This window comes from Cotesia glomerata, linkage group LG4 (genome assembly GCF_020080835.1).
Source record: "Cotesia glomerata isolate CgM1 linkage group LG4, MPM_Cglom_v2.3, whole genome shotgun sequence".
Taxonomy (NCBI): domain Eukaryota; kingdom Metazoa; phylum Arthropoda; class Insecta; order Hymenoptera; family Braconidae; genus Cotesia; species Cotesia glomerata.
This window is the reverse complement of record NC_058161.1, coordinates 4,352,905-4,365,202: the sequence shown is the minus strand read 5'-3', so window position 1 is coordinate 4,365,202 and position 12,298 is coordinate 4,352,905. Positions and strand designations below refer to the sequence as shown.

The following is a 12,298-nucleotide window of genomic DNA, read 5'->3' as shown; positions in this document are numbered from 1 at the left end:
CTAAGCTAAAATTTCAAATTTTTTTTCTGAAAATTTTTATTTCTTCTCAACATAAAAATCAAAACTTCTAAATTTCTGCAAATTTGACTCATAACAAAATATTTTTCATAATTTATCAATTCTAAATCTTTAATTTCAAACATATAAAACAAAATGATTTATAAAAAAGTATTATTCACAATTTTACAGCAAATTTCTCAAAAAAATATCTTTCTTCATCTTCAAATTTACTCCATCGAAAATCTTAATAAAAGAGTCTATTATCCATATTTTATTATTAGTTTGTGGTTTTTTTAATAAATACATAAGTTTTCCCACGTGCACAATGTCTAGTGTGTCAAGGATGTAAGGAAAGGGAAAGAGCTGTGAATGCATTTGCTTCTCAATGCACTCTGCATGTTAATCAGACAATTGAATAGCGTTTTTTTATTATTATATTTTGTTCTTTTCTTTCCAGTTCAATTCAACGCTTTACTTATACATGACCAAGAACATGCACATGAGCATACATATATATGAGGACATAGAGTGCAGTGAGCACCGGAGTACAGAGTGCAGAGTACAGCCGACAGTCTGCAGACGGTATGGAGTAATAAGTATATAGGATAGACATATAGAATGTATAGACAGACGGTGGCAGACGTACACGTGAAAAGACACGACGTAGATGGGGTGAAGAAGCTAGTAGAATATTTGAAAGTCCATATCGACCGGCGCAACGCGGTCGGGACAGTCACGACCCAAGCATGACGAGCGCAATGAACTGCAGTGAAAGCAGCCACGGAATCGCATTCTGGGCCAGACGGAAGAAACGCGAGACGTCCGTGCCGACGCTGTAATATATAAGATATAAGGTTTAACGGCCTTTATATTTTTTCTGGGTGTATGGCACAACCACCAGTAAAATATATGTACACATACAGATTCTCATCTGAGGCAAAGGGTTTTTTGTCGGGAAAATTTTCTCGCTTTTTAATTTTTTCCCCGATTATTTCTTCTCGGATTTCTTCGGGCAGTTATTGCCCGGTACTGGTTACCTCCAGGAAGAGCCAAGGGGTGAGTACTGCATCAGACTCAAGAAAAAATATTATTAAACCAGACGTTTATGGCCTATAAAAAGTGCAACGAGCTCAGCCATGTGCAAGACTGTCCCACTCTCTTCCCTTCGGCTGCTTCTCGGTTGTTTGCCAATACAGGTGTTCTAAATAATACACTCATGTCGTGTCTGTACATGTGAGTAGAGAAAGAGATAAAATACCTGACCGGTAAGATTACGTTCTACTTTTTATTAAAACCTTTTTTTTGATAGCTTATTTATTTACTAGCACAGGTTGCTTTTATTTCTTCCTTGTTATATAGATGTTATTAGTGATATAAATATCAAATAGATATTTGTTTTCATTTTTTAAGTACTGTTAGGCGCAATGGAAAATTTGAGGGTACAGTTTTTTAAATAATGAAGATATCTAAATTAATAAAAGTTTATGAGATAAGTTAGATGTAGTTTTTTTTTGCAGCTTGAATTTTTTTTTTAATGAAAATTTGAGCTGCGAAACCAAAAAGAACGATGATTGTTTAGTTTTCAAAACTTTTTTATTTGTTTTAGAGCTTTGAGTCTTAAAATATATTTTATATTAAAAAAATTTTTGTAATTGAAAAACTAAAATCCTTGAAAATTTTTTTTTCTTTAAATTATTCTATTTTTTATAAATTTTAAGGACCAGTTTTTCAATCCGGGATAAAATTTTATTCAATGCTAAAATATATCTATATATTTTAGGTATATAGATATACTGACAATAATTATATCTTAGATACAATTTTATTCCGAATTGAAAAAGTGGCTTTAAGAATAAAAATATGTGATTGTTTAAAAAAATCCTAAATTTTATTTTAATAGGTTGAAATATTTAAAAACATGAATCTAAAAAATTACCTAATCTAAAAAAAATTCTCTAATAAAAAAAAAATTCTATTTATAAAAATTGAAGTTAGAAAAAACTTTCCTGGAAAATTAAAAATCGATGTTCTAATTAGAAAATTGTCTAACTCCATTTTGAGAATTTCCCATTTACACGATAAAAAAATTAGTTCAAAATTTACTATTAAATTCACTTTAAAAAACCATTTAATATCTAATAAAGGTATAACATTTTGGTTTGGATCATTCAAATAATTTATAAGTGGACTTTTGCTACATTAAAATGTTAAAAAATCAGCTTCTAAAAAATAAGGAGTTAGACCAATTGCCAATTAGACCGTCGAAATATTTCTACTAAAATGAAACTTGATATTGAAGTAAAAAATAAATATTTTTACAAATTGTAAATTATGACAAATTTTAGAATTTTTTTAAAATATGTGATTGTTTTAAAAAAAATTTTAAATATCATTTTGATGCGTTGAAATATTTAAAAACTTGAATTTAAACAATCACCTAAGAAACTTAATTGTCCCAAATTTTTTTTCTGTAATCAAAAAAAATGTTTTTTGATAAAAACTGAGTTAGAAAAAACTTTCCAGCAAAATTAAAGATTTTTTACTAAAATTAAACCTGATATTAAAGTAAAAAAGAAACTGTCAATTATGACAAATTTTATAATTTTTTAACAATATTCTCTTATTACTAATTTAATTTTTAAATAAAATAAAAAATGATCAGATGTCTGATAATTTACTCCAAAAAAATTGAATCCAATTAATAAAAATATTTTTTTTTGACTCCAAGTTTCTATAACTCAAACATTAATTTCCTTTTGATTCAAAGATTTCAAAGCTCAGTTTAATTTATTTATCTTCAAGCCCCAAAAACCAGATCTAAGTTTATCTTCTCAAAAACTTCTAACCACCCTCACCTAAAAACACTCTAATTAGCCTCCAAAAAAATAAATTTTTTAATTCATCAATACCTACCATTAGGGCCATGTCACTGGATTTGGATGTCTGATGAACGTGGAGGATTCTAGCACCCAACTCGACCAACTTTCTCCTCAATTGTTTAACCGAGACGCCGAGCGTCTGAATGCAGCGACGCCGCAGCTTCATTTGAATGATGATGACGCCAGATTGACGGTTAGAATATATCCTTAATTACCAACCAGGACTTGTAGCTGGTTGTATTTAATATTTTTTTTTTTTCTCAATTTTTCAATGCTCAAGCCAAGCCAGGTTAGCTTTCAACAATAGCGCTCACTACATACAAGCATCAATAGAAGTAAATACATAAAAGTATGTGATGTGAAGAAGAGATTGAAGTAGTTGCAACACAGCGTCTGTCAGCTGTCAAGCCAGTAGCATGGCGCCGCTTGCCCTTGGTCTCTTATTTTCAGTCGATGATGACGTTCTCTTGTCTCGGCTATTTTATTGCCCGATTAAGAAAAATAACAGCGTACACTGTATAAAACACACTTGTAACTTCACTTAATATAATTCCTTGATATTGTTCCTTAATACATAAATATTTATTTCTTCTTTCAGGTGGAATGGCTGTGACGTTAAAGAACAAGTACTGTAACTCTGACGACCAAGTTTGGCAGAGGCTACTTGAGACGACGAGATCACTGATTTTGTTATTCTTTGTCGTCGTCGCTGGTTGTTGGTCCAAGAACTAGTATTACCCAATAATAAAACTTTGGATTAATATTATTACTAAACTGGCAAGAGTTAACCAACAAGTCACTGGTAAGAATTTGTCCCAATTGACTTTTAAATAAATAAATAATAAATAAATATTTCTTCTTTTAGGTTATGTTTAATTAAAACAATTATTTTTCACTAATAACATTTCTTCTTCACTTATTTTTTTAACTTTAATTAATTATTTACAAACAAAATAAATAGTTAAAAAAATATATTTATTTATTTGTTATAAAAAAATAGCCGGTGTTTTGTTTTATTTTATATTTTATTGGTATCGGACGACACCCGGAATGGAATGTTGTCGACTGAAAGCCGCTCGTAACAAATGTCACACTGTACTGGGTTTAAACGTAACTGGGAGTAACGAGCAAGTGACAGTTGCAGCGTGGGCGTTGATTGCACATCAAGTCCAGCGGCAGACTGAACTCATCCGGTGGCTGCGAGGCCGCAGCACCGTCGTCTATCCAATGCCTGTCGCACTCACTACAGTCAACTTCCCCTTCTTCTTCTTTTTCAAGCTGTGGCCGCCATTACACCGTCATGTCACCACTACTGTATTAAAGGTTAGTATATATACATATGAAAATGAAGTTAGCTGATATTTCAAAATTTTTAGAAATTTTTTATTGAAAAAATTTCAATTAAACAATTAAGAAAAAAAATTTCAAAAACTTGAAAAACTATAAGTGCAATTTTTTAGAAATATTTTTTTAATTGTAATTTAATTAAAAAAAATACAAATAAAAAATTTTTAGATGTCTACTAACTTCATGAAAATTAAGTTAGCCAACATTTAAAAATTTTTAGAATTTTTTTTTTATTGAAGAATTTATCACAAAAAAATTTTTAAAAAATTTTCACTTGTAAAAAACTGTAAGTGCAATTTTTTAAAAATATTTTTTTGTTCTAATTTAATTATTAAAAAAAATTTTTTTTGTTCTAATTTAATTATTAAAAAAAAATTAAAATTGTCGGCTAACTATTATTATGCTAACTTAAGTGTCATATATATATATATATATATATATATATATATATATATATATATATATATATATATATATATATATATATATATATATATATATATATATATATATATATATATATAATTGCACTAACACAAGTTGATAATATCACCAGACAGAAGAGAGTGTGTGTGTGTGTGTAACAGCCAAATCCCTCCTTGCCTCTCAGTTGTGCAGTTGAGTCCTGCGCCCGCAATACTGTCTGACATCCCCCGCCGCCCACAGTACAGCCGACAGACTGGCGAGCCCCAACGACCCACCGTCTATGTATCAGCCAGACGTTGGCTTAGCGCCTTTTGTCTGTGTGTGAGAGAACCGTAAAAATATACTAATACGTGAAGCTATATGATACGAAGTAAAGTAAAGGTTGGATGTGTTGAAGAGAATAGAATGCAGTTTGCAGTGTCTGGATTAATGTATAGGTGATATGAGTATAGTAGAGTGTGCGCCACTTCCACCCTTTGCTTCTCTCCCCTTTGTTGCACGGTATTGACTCTCTCTTTTTCTCTTTCAGCTCATATCACCACTCCTTTACTTGGAGCACCCTGTAGACTGTAGACTGTAGACTGGGCTGTAAAGCTGGTATGGTGGTGGTGATGGTGGTGGTGGTGTTAGTCCTGGTTGTGTTTATGTAGAATGATTTGCACGTGTGCGCACGAGCCGGAGCTGCACCAGAGAAGGAGGCTCGGCAAGGAGTAAAGGACAGAGAGCCTTTACTTTACTGACTGGACCAGCCACCAGCCACCAGCCGGACCGGTGAATGCGCTTTTTCGCTGCACGACCTCCGAGATACGGAAAAATCCAGTCCTTTTGCATTTTAATACTCAACTTGGGATATTATACTGTACGAGCATCGATGCTAACATACAGGATTCGCTGGGAATAAAACCAACCGGGTTTGTAGTACTCCGGCTATCCAGACTGCCCAGTCACGATCACGGTCATATAATCATGTAGGATACTAGGTTTTTTTGGATTGTCCGTGGTAATTTTTATGGGTTGAGTTTTTAGAATTTTAAGTTTGGGTTTTTATTGGAGATTTATTTTTAGGCGAAGAATTTTGGAGCAATGGATTTTGATACAAAATTAGAATTAATTAAAAAATATATTTATTTTTGGTTTTGTAATGGGCATACATTTGAATATATATACACAAATATTTTTATGGAAATTGGATAAGTATTTTAAAAGGTATAATTATAATTGTAGTCTTGGAGCGTTAGCACAATTTTTATGCAATTTTTCAGGAGTATATTTTTTAGTAATTGATCCGAGGATTAATATTTCTAATAAATATTTTTCTATGAGCAATTTAAAGCTAAAATTTTTATTAAAAAATAAAAAATTTATTTTCAACAAACCTCTATTTTATTAAAAAGAGATATTTTGATAATTTAAACTGAAGATATTGTGCTTACAGCAAGACACCTTTTTTAAAAAATCTCCGGGAAATTTTTGGTAATTATTTACAAGTAGGATCCAACCTATTTTTGGCCATATCTAAGTGAAAAATTAATATTTTTCTTATATTTTTTAGTTGCTAATTACTTTTTTTATTTATTTAATGTTAATACATTTTTTTTTAATATATTCACTTAATAAGATACTTATTTTTTTTATCTGGCTAAATGCGACGGAATTCATTTTGAATTATTTTTGGATAAATATTAAATATATTGCGTAATTATTTACAAGTAGGGTCCAGCCTATTTTTGGCCATATCTAGGTGAAAAATTAACATTTTCAATTTTTTTTTTTGATTCTGTTTGTTTTTGCGGTGCATTTACAATAAAGAATGTCGTGAAAGAAAAAAATGAAGATTTCCATAGTTTTTTTGCCTTCAAAAGTTGGAAAAATTTTGGCTCTTATGTTCTTGGATAAAATTTCTATTTTATCTTTTTTTTTATATTTTTGATATAAATTTTTTTTGAAAATTAGTTGAAATTGTGATAATTGACTTTTTTTTTTTTTTTTTTTAATTCATTTTTTTATATATAAAAAAAAATATATCAATAAAATCAAATAGAAATTTCGTTCAAAAAAATGAAAATTAAAATGGTTGACTCCAATTGTAAATAATTATCAAAAATTTTTAAAGCTGATAGAAAAAATATTGTTTAAAAAAAAAAATAACTTATTATTAAAGTTAAATTTTCATATTAATCATTAAAAAAATTTCTTCATAAAAAATGATTTTTTTTTAGCCTTCTAAGTGCATATAATGTAATTGCAACATAAAATTTTGTACAATAGCCGATTTCCAAAGAAATCCAGGTAAAAAACGATTTCATTAATATCTAATGCACAAGTTATAAATAATGAGGATTAATATGGAGGTATATTATAAAAACATGAGGTTAAAAGTAGAGCCAATGAGAATTCCACGAAATAACACGCGCATTCTCGGTAGCTCTCTTTTTCTCAGTCTTTCTTTCTTTCTCAGTACCGATGTATGTACATATAGTAGCTAGCTAGTTCTTCTACATATGCAAATATCTACATCTGTATATCTATACATCACAATGCTGGTATATTAGTGAGTTCTTGGTCAGAAGGCTGTTACACAATGCAATGACGTAAGACATAAAATCAATGGAGTTGCACGCGAATAATCAGATAATTTTCCACTTGCAGCTAGTCGGAGTTATATTGCAACTGCACTATAAAACTATTATAAATGCATCCATGTACAAATATACAGACATAAGTGTACGTATATATATCTTTTAATATTAGTAACACGATATGTTGGCATTAATATATGTCCCCTTGCCTTCAACCATAACGAGCGTGCAATTTTTTCTCCCCTCGTCTCTTTCTCGTACCAAATACACGCCCGTGATCATGTGTGTGCAATAATAAAATCTTGCAAAAAATATATACGCAAATAATTCTTTTAGCCTCATTGATAAGTCTGCATTTAAGTGTTTAAATATGTATGTAATACAAAAGAGCGATAGTATGAGACGGACTTTAATTTCCAGAAGCTTCATAATTGTTGTAATCAATTTGAAATTTTTTTTTTTCAAATTAAAATTTTTTAATTCTAAATTTATCAAAAAATATTACTCCATATTTATCCTCAATATTTTTATTCAATAAAAACTATGTTTCATTTTTTATCAATATGATATTTTAATCTTTATAGTTTTAAAAACATACTGATGTTATTAATAGAAAAATTATCAGAATTATTGTGATTAAAACTCTCTATCAAACAGAAAATAATTATGACTAGACAGTTTTTTTTTATTAAAATACAAGCAAAAAAATTTATCAGTTATAAATAAAATCATTACAAAATTTTATTAAATTTTTATAAAAATTTTAATAAACATATATATATATATATATATATATATATATATATATATATATATATATATATATATATATATATATATATATATTTTTTTTTTTTCAGAAAAAGCTGCACTAGACAATTTTTTTTAATTAAGATACAAGCAAAAATTTTATCAGTTATAAATAAAATCATTAAAAAATTTGTTTATTAAATTTTTATAAATATATATATATATTTTTTTTTTTTTTTTTATAAAAAGCTGCACTAGATATTTTTTTTTATTAAAATTCAAGCAAAAAATGTATTACTTATAAATAAAATCATTAAAAAATTTTATTAAATTTTTATAAATATATTTTTTTTTTTTTTTCAGAAAAAGCTGCACTAGACAGTTTTTTTTATTAAAATACAAGCAAAAAATTTATCAGTAATAAATAAAATCATTAAAAAATTTTTTTATTCAATTTTTACAAAAATTCCAATATATTTTTTTTTTTTTCAAAATAAGCTGCACTAGACAGTTTTTTTTTTTATTAAAATACATGCAAAAAATTTATTAGTTATAAAATAAATCATTACAAAATTTTTTTAAGCTTTTATAAAAATTTTAATAACTATATTTTCTTTTTTTTTTTTTTCAGAAAAAGCTGCACTAGACAGTTTTTTTTAAATAAAATACAAGCAAAAAATTTATCAGTAATAAATAAAATCATTAAAAAATTTAATTAAATTTTTATAAAAATTTTAATATATATATATATATTTTTTTTTTTTTTTTTTCCAGAAAAAGCTGCAACCAGCAAATGTTTAAATAATGAAGCATATATATAGTAAATTGCATAGCAGATGCTCTTCGCGGCTAGCCGGTGGGCGACACTGGTGTATACAACCATATACTATAACGCTGTCTGTCTCGTCGAGTGCAAAGCAACCTCCGCACGCGCGGGCAACCTTCCCTCGGCCAAGGTCGCGGCTCGTTTAACGACCACGATCGTTTGGGAGCCAGACTGGCCCGAAAACTCGCCCCCAGCCCCGCGTCCCCATTTATTGTCGCAGCTACTCATCAATATATATAATACATATGTATAATACACTGATATTATTTAGCGACACCCAGACGCTAATAAATTAATCTACTAAGTATATAATTTTAATAATTTTAATTTATAAATAAATAAAAGATAAGAATAATTTTATTTTATTTAATAATTTATCAATAATAATTATTGTTCTTTCGGCTCTAGCGTTGCGGCGTCTGTCGGTTTTTATCCACTCGTACAATAATAAACATGTATACTAAAGTGCAAGAAGAACCAGACACGCTGTGTATATGTATACAGATATATAAAAGCAATATAAGGAGGAGAGACGGCGAAAGCACGTGGTAACGCAAGAGGCATTGGCGAGTTGTATATAGTGAATCTGTGTGCGCGCCGTCTAGACGGGGGGTTTATGGGGGACAGGGGAAATGTGGAAGTGGCGATCGAGACACGAGGAGTTGAGGTAGGGGCAAATGTCGAAGCAGTTTGCTGTACTGAGAGAGAGTGTGGATTAAAAAATCCCCGGGTACGAGAGAGTAAGAGACGAGGAGAGAAAATGATAATATAGGAGCCAGGAGAGGAGAGTAAGAGGATCCTATCCGAAACAGAGGACAAGGGGATGGAGTTATGATAACCAGCTATCATATCTCACAGACCTCGTACACCTCCCTCTTGTTCTCACTCGAAAACCTTTTTCTTTTACCCTTTTCAGATCTTTTTTCATAATAATATCCGCGGCGCAGATGCACGATAGTGTCAGCCCGTACTCTTCTTTTATTTATTTATTTATTTATTTATTTGGTCTCTTTTTAGACTTACAGACGCGATGCACCGACTCATGCACATGCCATTGACGAATGGGAGTGATTAATCGTCGGAGAAATCAATTTCTTCAGAGCTATTGTATGTTATGTGCGTATGTATCGTTTTTCCTGGAAAATTATCCATAGGTCAGGTCACGGGTCACGGGTCTTCGAGGAAGAGATTGTACATTAATTTAATTATATTAGTTAGCAGTCACTTGACCATTTTTTTATTTATTTTTTTTTAGCGGCACTGATAGAAGAATTTGATTATAGTTAAAATAATTTGGTAATATTTAACAAATCATTTATTAGAAACCACTTTTTAGGATTAAACAAATATTTGTTAGTGTTTAAAAAGACTTATTAATATTTAATAAATGAATATCAGATTTATGAAATACAAACAAATTTTAAATACTAAAAAATATTTATTTAATACTAAAAAGTCGTCTCTAATAAATGATTTGTTAAATATTAACAAATATTTTTTGATACAAATAAATCCTATCAGTGTAACGAATTTGCTTCAATAAATTATTTTTTAAAATTGCATTTTTAATTTTAAAAATTTTTTTTTGCTATAATTTATTTGTATAACAAATTATTAAATATCATGAAAATAAAGTTAGCCGACATTTCAAAATTTTTAGAAATTTTTTATTGAAAAAATTTTAATTAAACTATTAAAAAAAATTTCACATGTAAAAAACTTGAAAAATTATAAGTGCAATTTTTTTATAAATATCTTTTTAGTTGTAATTTAATTAATAAAAAAAATCAAAAATTCTTAGACTTCTACTAACTTCAGTGTCATTAAATATCGGCTAAATTAATTTTCATTATGATTTAATTATAGTTTAAATTGAAAAAGAGATTTGATAGAAAGTTTAACTAAAAAGATGAGATAATTTTTTAATAAATTTGAAAGAAAATTGTGAATAATAAATAATTTATTTTATTGTTAAAAATTTCGTGGGTGTTTAATGAAATTATTGTAAATATTTTGTTGATAAATATTTTTAAAAGTAGAATTAGGACACAGATATGTTAAAAAGTACCCCACGCTTTTTTTTTAACAGTATAATTTTTTTTATAATTGTTTTATTTTTATTTCAAAATTATTTTTTATTTTTTAGTTTGAATTAATGTTAAAAAGTGTTTTGGAGTTTTTAAAACTATAATTAATTAAAAAAATTTTTAGAATAATTAAAAATCATAATTTTTAGATTGAAATAATTTATTTAATTAAAAAAAGGAAAATATAAAATAAAATTAGAACATTTTATTATTTTTAGATTTTATTTAACAAATAAATAAATTATAAAAAAAATTTTTACAATTTTTAAATGTGGAATTTTTTAAATAAAAATTTATTTGTTAAAAAATTATAAAATTTCTTTTAATTTAATTATTATTAAATAATTTCAATTTTTTATTAGAAGAGATTAATTTAATCAAAAATAGTTATCAGGTATATAAAAAAAATATAAGAAAATATCTAGGCCCATTTTAACTTGTAAAATTTTTCATTCTAGACTTGAAGCTCACCCACTTAGGTCTAGCTGGTATCTGCTGTCATATATTAATTTTAAATATAACATCCCACATGCAGATCATGATATATCCAGCATACTAGCAGCAGAACCAGAAGCTTAAACATGTTTACACTGACACCCTTAATAACTTGATACTGTTATTTGCTGGATAAATCCGTCTGACGATGAGTGAGTATGGCGTACTTGATATTCACATGTGGATATCAGTATTTTAACGGTTTATGGATGTAAAGAATGGAGAGTAGAGAGTAGAGAGTAGTTTGGAGGGATAAAAAGAGTGTGTATGTCAGAGTACATCAGACAAATCGACCACTATCAGCAGCCGGCGAGGCCACGACCTGTGTCTGCCGCGTGCTCATCACACGGACTTTACAATCTCCAATATTGTATGTATTTTTATTTATTTATTTGCTCACCCACGGGAAAATACGGCCAGAAACATATGTTGTAATTTATTGCATATCGATACTCATCTTCTAATATCACACATGACATTTCGGAAATTAGAATGGTTTATTGTTGAGATAGGATTTGATGGATTATTTTTATCTAAATTGAGACAGAAAAAACAATAATATTGCTTTAATTACTCCAAAAAAATATTTTTTTTATTAAAATTATTTCCAAAAAATAAAAGATTAGTAAAAAAAATAAGGAAATTTTTTTACATAAAATTAAATTTTCTAAAAAAATTTAATCGTATCTCCAAACTTTAGGTAATTATTTACAAGTGGGGTTAATCCATGCTAGCCCATGTTGAATTAATTTTTTTTTTCATTTTTCTAAATGAAATTTCTATTTAATTTTATTGATATATATTTTTTTTTGAAAAATACACAAAAAAAAGACCAATTAAAAAAAAAAGTTAATTATAAAAATTTTAACAAATTTATAAATTTTATAAATTCAACTTTTTTTTTATTGT

The 12,298-nt window shown here is 28.0% G+C and overlaps 2 protein-coding genes across 6 annotated transcripts in view; one reads left to right on the top strand and one right to left on the bottom strand.

The window, feature by feature from the left end:
* Window positions 1-12,298, bottom strand: part of LOC123263467 — a 31,425-nt gene that overhangs the window by 9,313 nt on the left and 9,814 nt on the right. The window contains exon 1 of one of the 3 annotated variants that reach the window (XM_044726249.1): window positions 2,914-3,765. The exons of the other annotated variants lie outside the window; for them this stretch is intronic. Within the exon in view, the coding sequence (XP_044582184.1) occupies window positions 2,914-3,045 (132 nt within the window). The 5' untranslated portion in view covers window positions 3,046-3,765. Of the gene's footprint in view, window positions 1-2,913; window positions 3,766-12,298 lie in introns of those variants that run through there. 3 annotated transcript variants of the gene reach the window in all.
* LOC123263477 lies at window positions 3,810-9,121 on the top strand. 3 transcript variants are annotated; one of them, XR_006509169.1, is made up of 3 exons: window positions 3,810-4,202; window positions 5,182-5,652; window positions 5,718-5,817. XR_006509169.1 is itself a non-coding variant. In XM_044726271.1 (2 exons), the coding sequence occupies exons 1-2, from the start codon at window positions 3,930-3,932 to the stop codon at window positions 5,230-5,232; spliced, it is 324 nt and encodes a 107-aa protein (XP_044582206.1). In that variant the 5' UTR covers window positions 3,810-3,929; the 3' UTR covers window positions 5,233-5,741. The 3 variants fall into 3 exon arrangements, 2 of the variants coding, with proteins under 2 accessions (XP_044582206.1, XP_044582207.1); XM_044726271.1 differs by having other exon boundaries at window positions 5,182-5,741; XM_044726272.1 differs by lacking the exons at window positions 5,182-5,652; window positions 5,718-5,817 and adding an exon at window positions 8,756-9,121 and having other exon boundaries at window positions 3,811-4,202.

What these genes read in the sequence shown, in the direction of transcription:
- LOC123263477 (XM_044726271.1), top strand. Translation starts at nt 3,930, where the DNA reads ATGGAATGTTGTCGACTGAAAGCCGCTCGTAACAAATGTCACACTGTA. An exon ending in TCACCACTACTGTATTAAAG is followed by an intron (nt 4,203 to 5,181) that starts GTTAGTATATAT and finishes TTTCTCTTTCAG; the next exon opens with CTCATATCACCACTCCTTTA.